General features: G+C 39.0%; 1 protein-coding gene across 1 annotated transcript in view; it reads left to right on the top strand.

The window, feature by feature from the left end:
- Positions 1–21,674, top strand: part of LOC121867235 (macrophage mannose receptor 1-like) — a 259,604-nt gene that overhangs the window by 28,652 nt on the left and 209,278 nt on the right. Inside the window, exon 2 of the mRNA XM_042367087.1 lies at positions 21,275–21,444. Coding sequence (XP_042223021.1) covers positions 21,275–21,444 — 170 coding nt within the window. The remainder of the gene's footprint in view (positions 1–21,274; positions 21,445–21,674) is intronic.

The following is a 21,674-nucleotide window of genomic DNA, read 5'->3' as shown; positions in this document are numbered from 1 at the left end:
ATTTACTAATTCCAATATTATAAATTAATTTTATTAGAATAGTTAATTTTACCGCCATACCACCCCGTTAAGTGTTGTACTGCGGTGTCCCTCAGGACTCATTTAGTTTAAAACTCGGGTTGAAACACGACGACCCTCTTCAAGGGAAGGTGTTGTTTAATAATAATACCTTAGCTTTCTCAGTGGAGATAATAAGACCAAGGTTCTCACAGGCTTCGTGTGCATGGTTCAGAGTGGTTTGCATTTCACGATTAGTCTTAGTATGTATAAGAACATCATCAGCATAGCTGATTGTGATATTTCTGGGGTTGTCTGGTATTGGACATAAAACAAAGTGGGACTAAGCACCCCACTTTAAGGGGTGCCAATTTGCATATCTTTAACTTCGTTTTAGTAACCCTGAAACAGTGCAGCAGCCATTCTGTTGGTGATGTAACAACTTATCCAGTTCACACAATATAAGTTGCCTGTAGGCAATATGAGAGTGCAGCTTTAGGTCTATAATTGTGGTGTATGTCATTCATAACCATGTAAAGTTCTCTGATTCTATATAAAAGTCTGCCAAGAACCATCCTAACAAGGGTTTTACACAGGCAGCTAGTTGGTGATATGGGATGAAAAGCATCAGGTTACAGCTTGGGTATTGGTACAACACTACTGTTGGTCCATGATGTGGGTAGTTGGCCTTCGGAATGACTCATATTGTACGTGGCCAATGCCAATAATTAATTGCTTGGCACATGCCTTAGTAGTCTAATGATATTGTAGGTAATCCATCCTCACCAGGGGCAGTGGATCTACCCTTGGCGAGGGCAGCGTCAAGCTCCCACTCAATATATGGAACATCACACTCATCGTACTGTTTGCCCAGCATAAAGTAAATTAGATAACTTCTCTCTATAGACTTCGCAACAAGGAGTTCTCGAGTCCTAGTTGGTAACAAGTAATAGGTAGAGACTTGAGCCCACGTTGTTTTTAGCTTATTCGATATTTGCAGCGGGTTTGGATGGGAGACGTTTCTACTATTTTTACCTATGATTGTTGACATATGTTTCTCATTCATTTTGTCTGAGTTCGTTTACACGTCCTCTGCCGGCAGAAAGGGAGGATTGATACAGTTTTAGCATTTGCGGTGTTCTAACTTGTTTGTAACCCTTACTTACCCTCCTGACTATAGCCTTGAGTTTTTTTTTCAGTTTAGGGTCATCATAGCACTGCTGGTGTCTGTTCTTATGATCCTGACCACGTTTTCTCCGTTTATTCGGTGGAGGCAGTGTTGGTGAAGAATTCATAAGTCCTACCTACAAGATAATTATGGGGACTTTGGTATTTGCTCGGCTTGTACTCCTTGTACCAGTTATAGTTGAAGTCTATGAACTTATATATAAGCTTTGGGTAGAGTTCCCTTTTAACTTGGCTTATATAAATATAAGTTGAGGGGTTAAGTTGCAAACCCAAAATGGTCTTTCTCCATTTATTGGTAAAACTATATTGGTCACAGTCTATTAATAGATGCACCGTAATTAACACTGTAAGCTGTGAGTGTTAGTGAAGGACAGGGCTCAGCTTGACTGAGTTAAGTCACCCTTCCGATTCTCGTGAGGCTCAAGTGAAGACTGGTGCTCGTGAGGAGAGGTGCCTGTGAAGAGAGGTGCCTCTGAAGGAGAGGCCGGACTCACCCTACATTCTCAAGGTCGGCCTACTGATAGAGGAATTTCCCCTCACGAGAACAGCACATGGCAACTCACAGCTTATGGAAAATTACCGTGGGGTGATTGTATTATATAAACTAAATGCATTAACCCAAATTTATATAATTGTTATTGCCATGAGTCAGGGGCTAATATAAACTAGCTTTCATATTCTTGCTTGACACTGAGTCTACGTCTGTTGAGTTTACCGTCAGTGGGGGTGTCATTGGCTTTGATTGGTTTGTGATCAGACATAAGATCAGTGACCATATCAGAGCTATGCGTTGTGTATGATAAATTAAAACTAACGCACTTGTCTTGAGCCCTACGATAGATGTGTATTAGTTCATTATTACCTATAATTTGAGAATCTTCATATGTGTTGAGAAGTGAGATAAATTCCCTACCAATGGTATTAGTGGTGGGGTCACCTAAATTCTTGTGTCTAGTATTCAGGTCACCAATGAGGACAATGGGTTCAGTGTGTACTAAGTCTGGGAGATCTGTGTATTGAAGCTGATCTGAGGGAGCATAAGCGTTTAGCACGTTGAGTGTGAAGTTACCCAGATGGATAGTAATCTGATGGTACTGAAAGTTGGAATTCTTTTTGGATACAAGCGATACAGTTGGCTCCACTCCTGTGTTTACCACTTAGCATTGCCAATCCTCTCTCTCCCTGAGGTCTGAACCCCCGAACTCAGACGTGTGGATTCGAGGCATTCTCTAGAGAGAGGGAGGGACAGCGGAGGGGTGTTTCAGGGTAGTTGTTTTTCTATGAGGAAGAGACTGAGAACTAGAAGAGGGGTGAGGACGGAAAATGTATATGAGTTGGGAGAGAATACAATGCAGGATAATGCTTTGATAGTAATGTTCTAGCGCTAGCCAGATGAAAATGCTAAAGTTACAAGTAAATAAGAGGGGGTGAATTCATGTTCTAAGTAAGGTGTTTCTTTATAAAAGGGGGCATTTATGAGCAAATGGATTATGGATATGTATGTATGTATGTATTTTGTAGAAGCAGCAAAGTTTTGTTTAACTAATTGACTACGAGATGGAACTATCCCAGCCGAATAATATCGTCTGTCGGTAATCAGAATAAAATAGACGAAACTGCATCGTAGTGAAGGATTAATTAGCACTCAAAACAATCAGGAAGTGGGCAACACTTATTTTATTCTGGCTACCGCCAGACGATTTTGTTCAGCTGGGGAACTTCCATCTCGTAGTTAAGGGGTTAAACAAAAGTTCGCTGCATCTGCAAGATTCAAACATAACCATAATCCATTTGGTCATAAATGCCCCGTCTTGGAAAGGAGCACCTAGAATATGAATTGATCCCCGTCTCATCCCATTGTAACTTTATTATTTTCATTTGGCAAACGCTAGAGGATTACGCTCAGCTGAGGAAACCCCGTCGGAATTGTAACGCGTTCTTCTACATTGCTCTGAATTGTAATCTTCCCAACTGAGATATTGTACACTTTCTCTCCTCAACCCAAGTACTCTGTCTCTCCCCATTCCACACAGAAAGATACCTACCCCAGCACACCCTTCCCTTCTCCCTCCCACTTACTGGGTGGATGCTGCGAATTCAGAGTTCAGTGTTGGAGTTCAGACCTCAGGGAGAGAGAGGATAGGCAATGCTAAGTGGTGAACGCAGGAGTGAAGCCAATTGCACATGCGGGAGTGACTTCTTAGCATACATCATAGATATGTGATTAGAATACATAATTGGGTATACTGGGTGAGGGCTTACCATTGGTTGTGACACAGTCACAACTTTGTGGCTGAGGTCAGGGTATCGTTGTCTGAGGGATGAGATATTCCAACTCCTCACCTTCACCTCTTTATATTTCTGACTAGTTTTAACCCTGGCTATTATGCACTATATTTGGAAAGACGTCGAAGACACTTTAAGATATCACATTTTCTGTCCCCAGTCCCCACCTTAGGCAGTACGAGCCCTAGTTTTTTAGAAACAATTCTGGAGCATATATTATTCAGCAAATTAAGTATTTCATCGGAAGATTCGCACACAATTTTGTTACAATCTACATCATCACAATTTTCTGTTATTATCTGTTCATCTTCCCTGCCTATGACCATAGGAGCCTCAGTAATACTGCTCCCAGTATCACTGTTTTCATCTGCTTAGACATAAGTTCCTGGTGGCTGTTGATTTTCTACATCAGGTATTGACATTTGAATGTCTTCTGTTTGATTGTAAACTTTCCATTGCTGGTTTATGTTGGTGGTGTTCTGTTTCTGTAGTGCATCGCAGAGGCTCTTTAACATATCAGTTTCAGCTATAGGTTGAGCTTTGAGTTCTTCTATTTAATTTTTCTAATCTCTTCATTTCGTGTGTGTTCATGGGGTGTGTTGGCAGCTACATGTTGTATCAGTATGTCTGTGATGCCCTATGCGGATCATGTGTTGACTGCTGGTGATGATCCTGGAGTTGTTGTGGGGAGGGTGGCACAGGAGTTGACCATAGGGGGTTCCCTTGTAGCAGTTGTGTTTCTTGAGACTTGCCTGGGTGGTGGGTCAGGGCACTGAGGGGGTGTAGGAGCTTTACAGGAACCCCATTTGTTTTGCAGTTTACAGACCTCTGTTGAATGCTTCCCGTTGATTAACTTAATCTCTGTAAACCTGTGTTGCATGTTGACGTGAGTAGAGATCACACCACGGCTTAGTGGAGGGGCATACTCGGGCCACATGGCCCCAGTGTTGACACTTGTAACTCCTCCAGGTAGAAGGCTGACAGGGAGTTACCTTCAGAGTCCGATAGGCACCACGGACGCAAAGGATCTTGGGTGGGTCACCCGATCTAATACTATCTGCAATAATTTCGTTCTTGTCCGTGAGTCGCTTCGTCCTTTTAATGTTAGTACAGTATCATTTTCTAGTAGTATTGGGGTCTGATACTCTCGTGCCCTATGATCAAGATGGTTTTCTTGCTCGATCGTTGGGATGGTTGTTTCATGGTTATTCTCTCTATGCTTTTGGTGAATAGTTCTCGCATGATTGCTTGGTCGTTTTTCAGCAAAACACGATTTTGTGTATTAACTTTGAGCTGAAAGCCAAAGTTTGGATGTCTCTCTTCCGCTTCGCTCAGTCATCGACATTTGACTTCAGGGAAGTTTAATGTTGCTCTCATGGGATGTTGAGGTTGTATTTGTTGGTTTCGAAGGTCCTCTGCCTTTACTGCCTCCCTCTTGTTTCTGAACTGAACTAGTTGAAAGTCATCCTCTCCATTGGTGTCAGCACCAAGGTCAACACCATAGTCATCTAACTCACTCAGTGCCCCAGTTGGGTTTGGGGTGTGGATATGTGTGTGTCTTTGAAGTTGTTTAAGAACATAAGAACATAAGAATGGAGGAAACTGCAGCTGGCCTATTGGCCCATACTGGGCAGTCCCATATACACCCAACCCCTATCGCTCATATATCCATCCATCCTATGTTTGAAGCTATCCAGCTTATTCTAGTTAATGATGATGTTTGGTAACTTGTTCCACTCATCCACTACTCTATTTCCAAACCTCCATTTATACACTAAGATCATATTGCCCCTCACTCTACGTCTCTCGAGAAAGTGCAAATTAAGATGCTTTAACCTGTCTCTGTACTCGGGGTTCCTAATGGCCGGGATTAGCCTTGTCATTCTCCTCTGAATTCTTTCTAGGGATTCTATGTCCATTCTGTAATACGGTGACCAGAATTGAACTGCGTAATCCAAGTGAAGTCTCACAAGCGCAAGAAATAATTTTATGATGACCATGATAGTCCTGTAACTAACACTCCTTTGTATGAACCCAAGTACTTTATTAGCGTTGTTTTGAGCAAATACACATTGTATACTTGGTTTAAGATTCCAACTTATCATTACTTCTAAATCTTTCTCACAGTTGGATTTCTCTATAACATCGTTGTTCATATAAAAGTTAAATTACTGGTAATTTTGAAATTCTGGCAATTCTCTGCACGAAAATGTTACCAGATAATTTTATCTACATAGTAGATAAAGGTCTAAGCCTCTACCAATACTTGTGGTCGACTGTACCAACTGTTCTGAAACTAGTGGACTAACTTTGCATACCAAACCAAATCCACATCGACCCCCATAGGTAACGATACTTTTTTGGGGGACTGTACACTCGCCACAAAAAGTACTCGAACTCTCTAAGGGTCATACAAATCACAAAACGAACGAAAAATCTGAACATTGCTTTCTGAGTTCGCTTTATTGCAAATTAAATTACTTTTTTCACCTGTAAATAAAATAAAGACGAGCAACATACTGTATATTATTATGAAATATTGAGAGTCACTTTGCAACCAGGCATACCAACCATTCTGAGGTGACAAGAGCCATAGTGATCATTCTGAAATTTGTCGTACTCAACTGGTCGAGAAATTTTGTGGTGAGTGTACAACAATGTAAAGTCTTCAGGTATCAAATGACAGAACCTGCTTGCATCAGTATTTCATAGATTACTTCAAAGTCATATAACTTTGGATTTAGTAATTTGTTTTTTATATTAAACAATTAATCAGCTGATCAGTAGAAAAGACCGCCAGTAAATTATGATGTCTGATTACATGCCTTGTAGGAGGCAACTGTCCAAGTGTAATTCTCTTGCTGTGATGATACAACCAGTAACAGAGCTCATCCACTTTTTTTCAAGCCGATCTGCATTTTAGAACCTGTGCCTGGTTCAGCCTTTGCATATATAAGTTCGATGACTTGATCATTTGGAATTTCACCGAAATTATCAAAGTAATCTGCTGGTTGAGGTTTGATGGCAGCATATTTGGTACCACCTTTGCTTGCCACGTCACACCCTCTAAGGTTATACAGACAGGTAGAGCAGCACAGAGCTTATGGTGTTTCTCAACCAAAATATGAATAGGTATATAATTATCTTGCGGGGTCATTGACTCCTTCCGTGACCCAAGGTTCTTTTAAACCATTGTGATGAAGGTTATCCCACAAGTACAAGATTATAACTTCACCATCAGTGTTAGATGACAGCAAAACGATTGATTAATTATTTTAAGTTACACGGAAAGCATGAGGGATGATACGGACATCAACCTTTTCAGTGTTCACATCAAGACTTGGGATATCCTGTATCACCTCGTCAGTCACTCACTCTTGCAGCAATGAAAGAAATCTATTATGATCTTGTTTACCAGCACATGATACACTGTCACACACTAAGGGGGGCCTGTGGGTCCACAAAAACACAGCCCCTGATTACTGCTCAGAAAAGAGTTGTGGGGACAATGACCTACAGTACTTGAAAAACTGATCACACAAACGAACAAGTTGTAAAATTGTGCCCCATTTGTTTATAAATCTGTCAATCACTTGATTGACAATAATTATTTTCAGTTAAGGAATAATCAGAGATACAACGGGGTTATCGCTCGTAATTTTCGGCGAATATTTGAAAAAATACGAAATATTTAGAAAAGAAGTCACCAGCTCTGTGTAGGCTTCAAGAGTATTGTGGCAGAGTTTTAGCCATACAATCTTTAAAATAATCAAATTATGGCTCTTTCCCCCTCCCCCTCATGATATGTTGCAAGGGGCACCATGTTGCGCGCACACATACCAGTACTAGTGGTAGAAATCTGTTTATTACTAAACAAAGCAGTAATTCGACTTCATATGGCGCTCACTGGCATTTCTAGTAAATTATCGTACATCACCAAGTGTAGATTCGGAGGGTGGCCGTCGAGCAAATATTACCTTTTAGAAGGGGGGACCAGGTGCCAGATCTATGGTATACAGCTATAGACTCTAAAATGTCAAGTGAATGCTTGGGAATGATGTCTGATAATTACCTGAAAATCCAGTAGAAATTGGACAGATTTTGAGGAGGTAAGAAATGGGTGCAAAAAAAAAAAAAAAAGAACTTTGAAGAGCCTTATCTCGAAAACTAAAAACTGTTAAGTTTCTCGAGATAACTCCAAAACTTCTAGCGCAATTTTAATCAAATGTATGTCATTTTAAAGATAATTATTTTTTTAATAGAATAGATTTATTATTTGTTTATTATTAGATTACAAATATATTCTAGACAAGGAAAAACATTTGGGAATTTTTCCTCCCTAAATTATAAGGAAAATCAAAATTCCACTTAAGTGGATGTCTTAAAATTTATGTCAGAAGTATTTGGTAATTTTTTCAGCATAATTGGCCGAAGGATCTGGCTGTTATCTCAATATTTTCTTCTTCCGAATTTCACCTTTTATTTAATAAAAAAATATACTTTCGAATAAAATGAAACTTGGATATAATCATCTCAGTATACGGATACATAACATATACTAAAATCAAGAAAATCAATAAAGAAATGCATAATGAGCGATAAGACACCCAGAGCTACTAAGGCCACCCCCATGCACTCCTATCAATTCCCAGACCTCCATAAAATATCATGGTGTGAAGGAGTGGATCAATTTACCCCCACCCATCAGAGAAAAGACTACGCTCCTTTCCTTTAAATCATCTCTTTAAAAATATCTATTGTCTTAATATTAATATTTTTTTGTAACATTTGCTTTATACTCTTACTTTTATTGATCCACCAAAACCATTATATCATAATTTATATTGTCACGTGGATAGATAGAAATTACCATCGCAATAATTATATATTTGCCCTGATGTGGGTCAGTGGCCTGTGCCCGGTAGGGGTAATCCCCATAAAAAAAAGAAGACATGAACCTGACTGTTTCTGCCCCCTTGTTTCACCTTAATACAACCCATGTTGTATTTTTTTAGAACCTAAGAAATTAAGGAGTCTGCAATAGGCCGGTTGGCCTGTGCATGGCAGCTCCTCTCGAGAGTTACTGCCACTCTCTATCATCCATGAATCTATCTAGCCTCCTTTTAAAACTTCCAGCGTTCCAGCACTTACTACAAAGTTGCTAAGCTTGTTCCACTCATCTATCACCCTATTTGTGAACCAGTTCCTTCCTATCTCCCTCCTAAACCTAAACTTATCCAACTTAAATGGAAGTTTAGTTTCTTTAATCTATCTTGATATGGAAGGTTTCTAAGTTCCGGAATAATTTTCGTTATTCTTCGCTGCACCGACTCCAGTGAATTGATATCTAATATACTATAGGACTAGCCGTGTGTGTGTCTGTTCTGGGCAGCCGAAATGGCACAATCGTTTTTCATCAAACTTGGTGGAAAAATCGCAAAAAAATCGTAGAGTGGAACAAACCTGGTCCTTTGTCGATGATTTTTTTAGGAAGACATTAATTAACCATTTTATTTACGCTGGAAAACAATGTCGCTGTACGCTGTCAGCCGGACGGAAATTGGGCGATAGCCAAGCACAAGCGTTCGAACTTTCACCCCTTGGTAAACTGTACCACCGGACTCGCTACCGGACACGAATGGCCCAAGATCACTTGTCTAATATACTATAGGACTAGCTGTCTGTCTGTCTGTCTGTTCTGGGCAGCTGAAACGGCACAATCGATTTTCATCAAATTTGGTGGAAAAATCGCAGAAAAATACGTAGAGTGGAACAAACCTGGTTCCATGTCGATGGTTTCTTTAGGAAGGCATTAATTAACAATTTTATTTACGGTGGAAAACGATGCAAGTCTACGGACTTGGCGCACCCTAATTAACAATGCAAGTCTATGCACTTAGCGCACCCTCATTTGCTGTACACTGTCAGCCGGAAGGCGAACCTGGCACAAAGGGCCCACTGTCATGCAATACAATACAATGTAATACAATACAATACAAAACAAAACAAAACAAAACAGTACAGTACAGTACAATACAGTACAATACCATACCATACAATACAATACACAACTAACTATAAATATTTGTAAGAATAAAACATAATTATATAGACATGTAAGACTCACAACATGATAAGATATCCGTAAGACATTAGCCATTGGAAATGTGATTAAATGTTTTGTTATTAATCCAGTGTGAAATGTATCGGTACTGGTGGTACAATCCTAATGGTCTCTAATCCTGTTGATTAGGTGAGGTTAATCTGGGTTTATTGAGTTTAAAGATAAGGTGTGGGGTTTATTCTGCCTGTAATAGTCTCAGGTACGACCCCTATTGTAACAATCACGACCATGATTATAACAACCACGACCATGATTATAACAACCACGACCATGATTATAACAACCACGACCATGATTATAACAAGCACGACCATGATTATAACAAGCACAACCATGATTATAACAACCAGGACCATGATTATAACAACCACGACCATGATTATAACAACCAGGACCATGATTATAAAAACCACGACCATGATTATAACAAGCACGACCATGATTATAACAAGCACGACCATGATTATAACAACCAGGACCATGATTATAACAACCACGACCATGATTATAACAACCAGGACCATGATTATAACAACTACGACCATGATTATAACAGCCACGACCATGATTATAACAACCACGACCATGATTATAACAACCAGGACCATGATTATAAAAACCACGACCATGATTATAACAACCACGACCATAATTATAACAACCATGACCATGATTATAACAACCACGACCATGATTGTAACAACTAGGACCATGATTATAACAATCACGACCATGATTATAACAACCTCGGTAAACTGCACCACCGGACTCGCCACCGGGCACGAAGGGCCCACGATCACTCGTCCATTCTATAATAAGGACACCAGAACTGAACAGCAAAATCGAGGTGCGGCCTGACTAGCGCAAGATATAGTTGCAATATGACCTCCGCACTCTTATTACTTACACTTCTAGATACTCTGTTTGCCTTATTTCGAACATTAATGCACTGTTTTCAAGGCCGTAGGTCCGGGCCTACAAATACCCCAAAGTTTCTTTCACAAGTCGACTTCTCTAGGTTGATGTTGTTAAGGCTGTATACATTGACGGTATTTGTTCTTCAAATATTAAGTACGCTGCACTTGCTGGTGTTGAATATCATTTGCCAATTTTTTGACCACTCCTGCAGTTTATTTAAATCCTCCTGTAGTGCATTTGCATCTTCCCTTGAATTTATCAGCCCTCCTATTTTGGTGTCATCCGCAAACTTGGGTATGTCACTGCTGATAACAGTATCTAGATCGTTTATGTAGATTATGAATATGAGTGGGCCTAGTACTGACCCCTGGGGAACCCGACTGGTTACACAGCCCCACTCAGAGTTAACACCATCTACGCTTACCCTCTGTGTTCTATCGGCATGAAATTCAATGTGGACAAATGTAAAGTACTCAGTATAGGAGATGTAAACAGGGAAACGAGATACCAGATGAACAACGATGTTATTGAGAAATCCGACTATGAGAAGGATTTAGGAGTAATGATAAGCAGAAATCTTAAGCCAATTAAACAATGTGTATTTGCTCGAAAGAAGGCTAATAAAGTACCTGGGTACTTGGGTTCATACAGAGGAGTGTTAGTTACAAGACTAGCGAGGTCATCCTAAAACTAAATCTTGCTCTTGTGAGACCTCACTTGGATTATGCAGTTCAATTCTTGTCACCATATTACAGAATGGATATAGAATCCTTGGAAAGAATTCAGAGGAGAATGACAAAACTAATCCCGGGCATTAGGAACCTTGAGTACAGATACAGGTTAAAGCATCTTAATCTGCACTCTCTCGAGAGACGTAGAGAGAGGGGCGATATGATAGAGGTGTATAAATGGTAGTCAGGGCTGAACAAAGGGAACATTACAAAGGTACTCAAACTATCCAACCAGGAGCGAACTCGTAACAATGGTTTTACATTAGACAAATTTAGATTTAGGCGCGAAATAGGTAAACATTGGTTTGGAAATGGAATAGTGGACGAGTGGAACAAGTTACGAAATATCATCATTAACTCGAATACACTGGATAGCTTCAAACATAGGTTGGATGGATATATGAGCAATAGGGGTTGGGTGTAAATGGAACTACACTGTATGGGCCAATAGGCCCGCTGCAGTTTCCTCAATTCTTATGTTCTTACGTTCTTATGAACTTAACAGAGTTCTGATGTTCAGTGGCTGCAAACTCTTGTGTTAGTGATTACCATTCCTCATTGTCTAGGCTATGTGATAGAGCAAGGAGTGACATTTCTGTTGGTGTTAAGTAGTGGCCTATCATTAGTGATAAAAAAGCGTCCCTTGTGGCTTCTTCTAGACAAATCTAGACGAAGGAGGAGAGGTCCGATTTCGGAAATAGGGAGCATCATATAGTTCTAGCGATGTTTGAATCCATTGGGGGCGGGGGGGTGGGGGCAGGTAGGAGAGATGGGGAGGTGAGCACAAACTGGACTAAGAACCCACTCCAAATACAGACCATGGCTCTGTAGAGCAATCTGATGACACTAGCCCATCTAGTAAGGTATTTCACAGTTTCTCCAATAATTATGAAAAAATATTTACTCAGGGAGTTCACGTAATAAGTAATAAACTGACCTTAAACCTTGAGAAAACCCACTACACGATCTTTCACAGAAGGAAATACTTACCCCCAGACCTGGACTCCCTCTACCTTGGTAATACAGTCCTCAAACGCGAACTAAATACAAAATTCCTCGGAGTTATTGTTGATGAGAAACTTAACTGGAGAAACCACATACAAGCCATTCACAGTAAAATCAATAAACAGTGAGGTATCATGTATCACACTCGACAGTCACTCGCTCACAGCAATGAAAGAAATCTATCATGATCTTGTTTACCAACCCGTGATACACTGTCACACATTATGGGGGGCCTCTGCCTCTTCAAAAACACAATCACTGGTTACTGCACAAAAGAGAGTTGTACGGACAATGACCTACTTGAAAAAAAAACAGATCACACAAACGAAAAATTTGCGAAATTGAAAATGTTAAAATTCGAAGATATTAACACCTACTGCTGTGCCCTCTTTGTTTACAATAATTATTTCCGGTTCCAAAATAATCAGAGATACAACTTAAGGCACCCAGAGCTCTCCTCTCAGTCCCAGACCTCCATAAAATATCATGGTGTGAAGGTGTGGAACAACTTACCCCCGCCCATCCGAGCAAAGACTACGCTTCCTTCCTTTAGATTATCTCTTAAAAAAAATCTATTGTCTAAGTATTATTATTTCTTGTAATACTTACTAGATTTATAGTACCTGCTTTTATTGCACCATCAGAACCGTTTTATCGGAAATTATCTTGTAAATAGATAAGAAATTAACACTGCAATAAATATATTTTCTAGCTAGACACAATCTTGACAGCTCTGTCCTCTTGTTCAACCTTAATACTGTACAACGCATGTTGTACTGCTCCCCATTATACTTATGTTTTTCAATTCTACTGTAATTTATGTATATACTTATAATTTAAATAAAAAAAAATAAATAAAAAATAAATAAAATAAATAAATATTGAAGTGATTACCGTGGTAACATTATGAGATGTTCTTATTACCACCATGCTATTGTACTATTCCAGATGTTACTAAATGTTTCAAAATACTTCCTTGAGATAACTGTATAGTATATATCAGGTGCCTAAAAGAGAGCTCAGGTTCTCAACTGGCTCAGCCATGTTAATATTGTTATTATTATCCACTCTGTATCTGTGTTTTTTTGTCTAAATAAACTGTTTTAATTCAATTCAATTCAATTCAATGCAGTTGGATATGTACTGATCACTTCATGCACTAGATACTTTACAAGTACTACTATTACTGTTGCTACTTTTTCATTGTTACTACTGATACTAATACTACTTCTCCTGCTAATAACACAGCTGCTACTATTACTTGGTAAACCATAAACTATGCTTCCTATGCCACAGTACTTCTGCTCCTGTTACTACTACTACTACAACTATTACTACCGATAATAATAATAATAATAATAATAATAATATTAATATTATTATTATTATTATTATTATTATTATTATTATTATTATTATTATTATTATTATTATTATTATTATTATTATTATTATTATTATTATTATTATTATTATTATTATTATTATTATTCAGTAAAATCTTCATATACGTTTACAATTGTTTTTTCATATATTTAGACAATGCAGGTATATGGTGTTTACATAAACTGTGGAGGTACACAGTTCCTAGCATTTCTTTAAATAACTATCCTAATTCCTCATTTCTTTAATATTTTGATCAGTCACTTTGATTTGTGTTGAACATTCGAGCATACATATACAGCAATTTTGGGATGATTGAAGTTGTTGAGACACTGGCTGTTTCCGAAAGAACAGCTTCTATTATACAAAGCAATGACAAACTCAAAATCAATTTTCTTAAAAAAGACTTCTTGCATTGTTTGTATATGATTTCCAGTTTATTACCTCCTTAATTGCTGTACGACATATGGCAACAGCTTTTCCAATATTATTATCTTATCATGCCTTTCGACCCACGTAGTGTCGCTGAACTCCTTGAGTCTCAGTTGTCGATATGGCTACCATGTTGAATCCTTATTTATCAATGTTTCCATAACTTTTAGTAGCTGGGGAGAGACATGAAAGAAGTTAACAATTTCACTAACGTCATGATAATAATCACGGATCTCAATAAAGTGATTCGCTTTGAGTTTAGATATTACTAAATTTAGGACATTATCTGCACAGTGAACATGAACCGTTGCAGGACAGTGTTCCTGATATTGCTATTTATAATGAAGCAGTTTACTTAGCCAGAAAAATACAGACACAGAGTAGATAATAATAACAATATTGACATGGCTGATCCAAGTGAGAGCCTGGGCTCTCTTAGTGGCCCCTGAAATATACTGTACATTTATCTCAGGAAGCATAATGTAACATTTAGTATCATCTGGAATAGTACACGTAACATGGTGTTAGTAAGAACTTATGAGAATATTACCACAAATATCACTTCGTTAATTATTTTTTACATTTATATTATAAGCATGTTTTACAGTGGAGTTGAGATACATTAATATAAGTGACGGAAGAAATAGGTATAATGAACTGTCTAGGAATGTTAAGAAAAATGTAAGGAAGGCAAATAGGGACTACGAAATCAGGATAGCAAGAGAATCCAAGGAATTTTCCCAGGTATATAGGGCAAAGGTCAAGGACAAAGTGGGACCTCTAAAGTCAGAGAGAGAGGAACTATTGATGATAGTGAGAAAATAAGCAAAGGATTAAATAGCTACTTCTTATCAGTTTTCACAGAAGAAATTCACGAGGAAATGCCAGAGGTGGAACTGATATTTACGGGAAATGAAGAAGAGAAATTAAAGAATATCAATATCAGAAAAGAGGATGTTCTTAAGAAGATAAATAAATTAAAGAAGACAAAATCCCCAGGGCCGGATGAAATTTTCCCTCGAGTTTTGAAAGAGTGTAAAGAACAAATTAGCGGACCCCTCGTAAATTTATTTACAAAATCATTTGACACTGGAGTTGTGCCATTCTTGTGGAAACAGGCAAATTTAGTACCTATATTCAAAAAGGGAGACAGAGCATCAGCGTCAACTTACCGGCCGATGAGTTTGACATCAGTAGTGGGGAAATTTCTTGAATCAATTATAGCAAATAGCATCCGATCGCATTTAGAGAAAAACAAATTAATCTACGACTCTCAACATGGGTTTGCAAAGGGAAAATCTTGTCTGACAAATGTGCTGACGTGTTTAAAGAAATTCTTCGAGGTAGTAGATAATGACGAAAATTACGATGTTATTTACTTAGACTTTAGCAAAACGTTTGACAGAGTACCGCATCAGAGGATTCTGAGAAAAGTTAAGGCTCAAGGTATCGAAGGGAAAGTTTTAAATTGGATAAAATCATGGCTCACCGATAGAACACGGAGGGTCAACGTAGATGGTGTTAAATCTCAGTGGGGCTGTGTAACCAGTGGGGTTCCCCAGGGGTCAGTACTGGGCCCACTCTTGTTCATAATCTACATAAACGAGCTAAATACTAGGATCAGCAGTGACATAAACAAGTTTGCGGATGACACCAAAGTAGGGGGGCAGATTAATTCATGGCAGGATTCAAATGCACTACAGGAGGATTTAAATAAACTACAGAAGTGGTCAGAAATGGCAAATGAAATTCAACACCAGCAAGTGCAGCGTAATTAATATTGGAAGAACAATTACTATCAATGTATACAGCCTTAACAACATCAACCTACAGAAGTCGACCTGTGAAAGAGACTTAGGGGTATTTGTAAGCCCGGACCTACGGCCTAGAAAACAATGCGTTAATGTTCGAAATAAGACAAACAGAGTATTTGGTTTTATATCTAGAAGTGTAAGTAATAAGAGTGCGGAGGTCATATTGCAATTACTCTATATCTTGCGCTAGTCAGGCCGCACCTCGATTATGCTGTTCAGTTCTGGTGCCATTATTAAAGAATGGATATCAATTCACTGGAGTCGGTGCAGCGAAGAATGACGAAAATTATTCCGGGACTTAGAAACTTTCCATATCGAGATAGATTAAAGAAACTAAACTTGCATTCCCTAGAAGGACGAAGAGTGCTGGGAGATATGATAGAAGTATTTAAGTGGGTGAAAGGAATCAATAAAGGAGATGTAGATAAAGTTCTTATAATATCCGATCAGGATAGGACTCGAAGCAACGGATTTAAGTTGGATAAGTTTTGGTTTAGGAGGGAGATAGGAAGGAACGGGCTCACAAATATGGTGGTAGACGAATGGAACAAGCTTAGCAACTTTGTAGTAAGTGCTGGAACGCTGGAAAGTTTTAAAAGGAGGCTAGATAGATTCACGGATGATAGAGAGTGGTTGTAACTCTAGACAGGAGCTGCCATGCACAGGCCAACCGGCCTATTGCAGACTCCTTATTTTCTTATGTTCTTATGTTCTTTAGCGGCAGTGTAGTGAGTGGTTCAAAATCTAGTAGTGGCAGTGTATTGGGTGGTTTACCATCTAGTAGAGGCAACGTAGTGAGTGGTTGAATAGCCAATAGCGAGGGCATAATGGGTGGTTCACAAGCTAGTAGTCGTAGTGTAGTAAGTGGTTCACCCTCGTGTAATGACAGTCAGGTGAATGGTTCTTCAGCTACCAGTGGCTTTATAGTGAGTGGTTCACCATCTAGTAGTGGCAGTGTAGTGAGTGGTTTACCAACTACCAGTGGCAGTGTAGTGAGTGGATCACCATCTAGTAGTGGCAGTGTAGTGAGTGGTTCACCATCTTGTAGTGACAGTATAGTGAGTGGTTCACCATATAGTGCAGTGAGTGGTTCACCGTCTTGTAATGACAGTGTAGTGAGTGGTTCACCATCTAGTAGTGGTAGTGTAGTGAGTGGCTTACAATCTTGTAATGACAGTGTAGTAAGTAGTTCACCATCTAGTAGTGACAGTGTAGTGATTGGTTTACCACCAAGTAGTGGCAGGGTAGTGAGTGTTTCACCATCTAGTAGTGGCAGTGTAGTGAAATGTTCACCAGCTAGTAGTGGTAGTGTAATGAGTGGTTCACTATCTAGTATTGGCTGTGTAGTGAGTGGTTCACAATCTAGTCGTGGGTTTGTAGTGAGGCATTGAGTGGTTCAGCATCTAGTAGAGGTAGTGTAGTGTGTGGCTCACCAGCTAGAAGTTGCAGTGTAGTGAGGGGTTCACCATCTAGTAGTGGCAGTGTAGTGAGTGGTTCACCAGCAAGTAGTGGAAGTATAGCGAATGGTACACAATCTAGCAGTGGCAGTGTAGTGTGTGGTTCAACCAGCTAGTAGCTGCGGTATAGTGAGTGGTTTTCGAGTTAGTTATGACAATATAGTGAGTGATTTACCATCGAGTAATGGTAGTGTAGTGAGTGGTTGACAAGCTAGTATCGATTACACAATGGGTGATTCGCCAGCTAGCAGTGGTAGTGTAGTGACTGGTTGGTCATTTAATAGGGGCATTGAAGTGATTGGTTCACCATCTAGTGGTGGCAGTGCAGTGATTGGTTCATCATCTAGAAAGCGGCAGTATATGAGTGTTTCACAAGCTAGTAGTGGTAGTGTAGTGAGTGGTTCAGCATCTATTAGTGGTAGTGAAATGAGGAGTTCAGAATGTAGTAGCAATGTAGTGAGTGGTTTACCAGCTAGTAGTAGCAGCATAGTGAATGGTTCACCGGCGAGTAGTGGTAGTGTAGGGAGTGGTTCATCATCTAGTAGTGGCAATGCACTGAGTGGTTGACCATCTAGTAATTATAATGTAGTGAGTGGTTCAACTGCTAGCAGTGTCAGTGTAGTGATTGGATCATTACCTAACAGTGGCAGTGTAGTGACTGGGCCACGAGTTTGTATTGGCAGTGTATTAAGTGGTTCACCATCTAGTAGTGATAGTATAGCGAGTGGCTCACTAGCTAGTAGCGATGGCATAATAAGTGGTTCACCAGCTAGTAATGGCAGTATAGCGAATGGTTGACGGATTAGTAGTAGCGGTGTAGTGAGAGTTTACCAGCTAGCCGTGGCTGTGTAATGAGTGGTTCACCAGCTAGTAGTGGGAGTATAGCGAATGGTTCACCAGCTAGTAGTGGCAGTGTAGTTAGTGGTTCACCAGCTAGTAGTGGCGGTGTAATGAATTATTATCCAGCTAGTAGTGGCATTATAGTGAGTGATTCAACATCTAGCAATGGTAGTGTAGCGAGTGGTTCACCAGCTATTAGTGGCAGTGGAGTGAGTGGTTCAACATCTAGTAGTGGCAGTGTAGTGAGTGGTTCACCATCTAATAGTGGCAGTGCAGTGTAGTGAGTACTTCACCACCTAGTAGTGGTAGTGTACGGAGTGGTTCTCCATCTAGTCATGATAGTTTAGTGAGTGGTTCGACATCTAATAGTGGCAGTGTAGTGTTGGTTCACCATATAGTAATTGATACTGTAGTGGGTAGTTCAACATCGATTAGTAGCAGTGTAGTGAGTGTTTAACCAGCTAATAATAGTAGTTTAGTGAGTGGTTCACCATCTAGTAGTGGTAGTGTAGTGGGTGGATCAACATCTGGTAGTGGCAGTGTAGTGAGTGGTTCAGCAGCTAGTAGTAGCAGTTTAGTGAGTGGTTCACCATCTAGTAATGGCAGTGTAGTGAATGGGTCATCATCTAGTAGTGATAGTGCAATGAATGGTTCACCATCTAGTAGTGATACTATAGTGGGTAGTTTAACATCGATTAATGACGATATAATGAGTGTTTAACCTGTTAGTAATAGCAGTTTAGTGAGTGGCTCACCATCCAGTAGTGATAGTGTAATGAGTGGTTCAACATCTAGTAGGGCAGTGAAGTGACTGGTTCTTCATCTAGGAGTGGCAGTGAGGTGAGCGGTTCACCAACTAGTAGTGGTACTGTACGGAGTGGTTCTCCATCTAGTAGGGAATGTGTAGTGAGTGGTTCACCATCTAGTAGTGATACTGTAGTGGGTAGTTTAACATCGATTAGTGGCAGTATAATGAGTGTTTAACCAGTTAGTAATAGCAGTTTAGTGAGTGATTTACCATTTAGTAGTGGTAGTGCAGTGGGTGGATCAACATCTTGTAGTGGCAGTGTACTGACTAGTTCACCATCTAGGAGAGGCAGTGAAGTGAGGGGTTCACCATATAGTAGTGGCAGTGTAGTGAGTGGTTCACCTTCTAGTAGTGGCAATGAAGTGAGTGGTTCACCATCTATTAGTGGCAGTGTAGTAACTGATTCAACATTTAGTATTGGCAGTGTAGTGAGTTGGTTCACCATCTAGTAGTGGCAGTGTGGTGAGTGGTTCAGCATGTAGCATGTAGGTAGTAGGTAGTAGGTAGTAGGCAGCTACCAAAGAGGGAGGTACTTCCATATGGGAAGATATTGGAAGCATAATGTACCTGTATTGTCTAACGGTTGACCCTGCTACCATGTGGCATCACAAAAATTGTGACCAAGTCCCAGATTACTGATCTGCCTCATTTACACTCATTTGGTGGGTTTAAATTGTTTCTCTTACTATTGATGACAAAACATACATACGTTTGATCTTTTTTTTCATATTTAAATTTCTGTATTTTTATTATTATTTTAGTTATTATTTTATTATTTTTATTTATTATTTTGTATTTTTGCATACAATTTTTATTTATTATGAATTATTATTATTATTATTATTTTTATTAATATTGTTATTATTATTATTATTATTATTATTATTATTATTATTATTATTATTATTATTATTATTATTATTATTATTATTATTATTATTATTATTATTATTATTATTATTATTATTATTATTATTATTATTATTATTATTATTATTATTATTATTATTATTATTATTATTATTATTATTATTATTATTATTATTATTATTATTATTATTATTATTATTATTATTATTATTATTATTATTATTATTATTATTATTATTATTATTATTATTATTATTATTATTAATATTATTATTATTATTATTATTATTATTATTATTAATAATATTAATATTATTACCTTTTTGCCACTCGGCCCTGATGTGGGTCATTGACCTATGCCCGGGTGGGATAATCCCTGTAGAGAAAAAAAAATAGTAGGGAGAGTGTAGTGAGTGGTTAACCATCTAGTAGTGGCAGTGTAGAGAGTTGTTCACCACATAGTATAGGCAGTGTAGTGAGTGTTTCACCATCTAGTAGTGGCAGTATAGTTAGTGGTTCACCATCTGGTAGTGATAATATAGTGAGTGGTTCACCATCTAGTAGTGATAATATAGTGAGTGGTTCACCATCTAGTTGTGATAGTACAGTGAGTGCTTTACCATCTAGTAGTGATAATATAGTGAGTGGTTCACCATCTAGTTGTGATAATATAGTGAGTGGTTCACCATCTAGTAGTGATAATATAGAGTGGTTCACCATCTAGTAGTGATAATATAGTGAGTGGTTCACCATCTAGTAGTGATAATATAGTGAGTGGTTCACCATCTAGTTGTGATAGTACAGTGAGTGGTTCACCATCTAGTAGTGATATTATAGTGAGTGGTTCACCATCTAGTAGTGATAATATAGTGAGTGGTTCACCATCCAGTAGTGGCAGAGCAGTGAATGGTTCACCATCTAGTAGTGGCAGTGTAGTGAGTGGTTCACCATCTAGTAGTGGCAGAGCAGTGAATGGTTCACCATCTAGTAGTGGCAGTGTAGTGACTGGTTCACCATCTAGGGGTGACAGAGTAGTGAGTGGTTCACCATCTAATATTGGCAGAGTAGTGAGTGGTTCACCATGTAGTTGTGATAGTGTAGTGAGTGGTTCACCATCTAGTAGTGGTAGCATACTGAGTGGTTCACCATGTAGTTGTGATAGTGTAGTGAGTGGTTCACCATCTAGTTGTCGTAGCAAACTGAGTGGTTTACCATGCAGTAGTGATAGTGTAGAGAATGGTTGACCAGCTAGTAGTAGCAGTGTAGTGAGTGGTTCACCATCTACTGTAGTAGTGTAATGTAGTGAGTGGATGACAGTGTAGTGAAAGGTTCACCATCTAGGAGTGGCAGTGAAGTGAGTGGTTCACCAGCTAGTAGCGGTGTGGTCCACTGTTATTAACCAATTTTTTTTCCACCATTAGCTTGGAGTATGATGGTTGCCCGGTGCCCCAAGTACTGGCAGGATCGAGGGGGTACTGACCAGTGTTACCTCATCCATAGTGGCGGACGCGCTAGGTCCTTCTATGACGCCAGGACCTACTGCAAGGCACACGGAGGCGACTTTGCCTTCATTGATACAGTCTCCATGAGAGTAAGTCGTAAACCCGGTTCATACTAAACCATTTTGAAATAATTCTCTCAAACCAAGCATTACCATTGATGACGTCACGAAAACGGTGGTCTTTTCAGATGGGCGGAGGTCAAAGGTAAAAAAAAAAGAAAAAATATGATTACCTTGGCTACTAAATTAAAACCATTGCAGTTTGTTGCTTATAAGATAAACCATTTAATGCCTAAGATATTTTCTCGCGTAAATGGTCA

The sequence above is a fragment of the Homarus americanus genome, unplaced genomic scaffold, assembly GCF_018991925.1.
Source record: "Homarus americanus isolate GMGI-L3 unplaced genomic scaffold, GMGI_Hamer_2.0 scaffold6317, whole genome shotgun sequence".
NCBI classification, from domain to species: Eukaryota; Metazoa; Arthropoda; class Malacostraca; order Decapoda; family Nephropidae; genus Homarus; species Homarus americanus.
The sequence above is the reverse complement of the archived record's forward strand: the minus strand, read 5'-3'. Positions and strand labels throughout refer to the sequence as shown.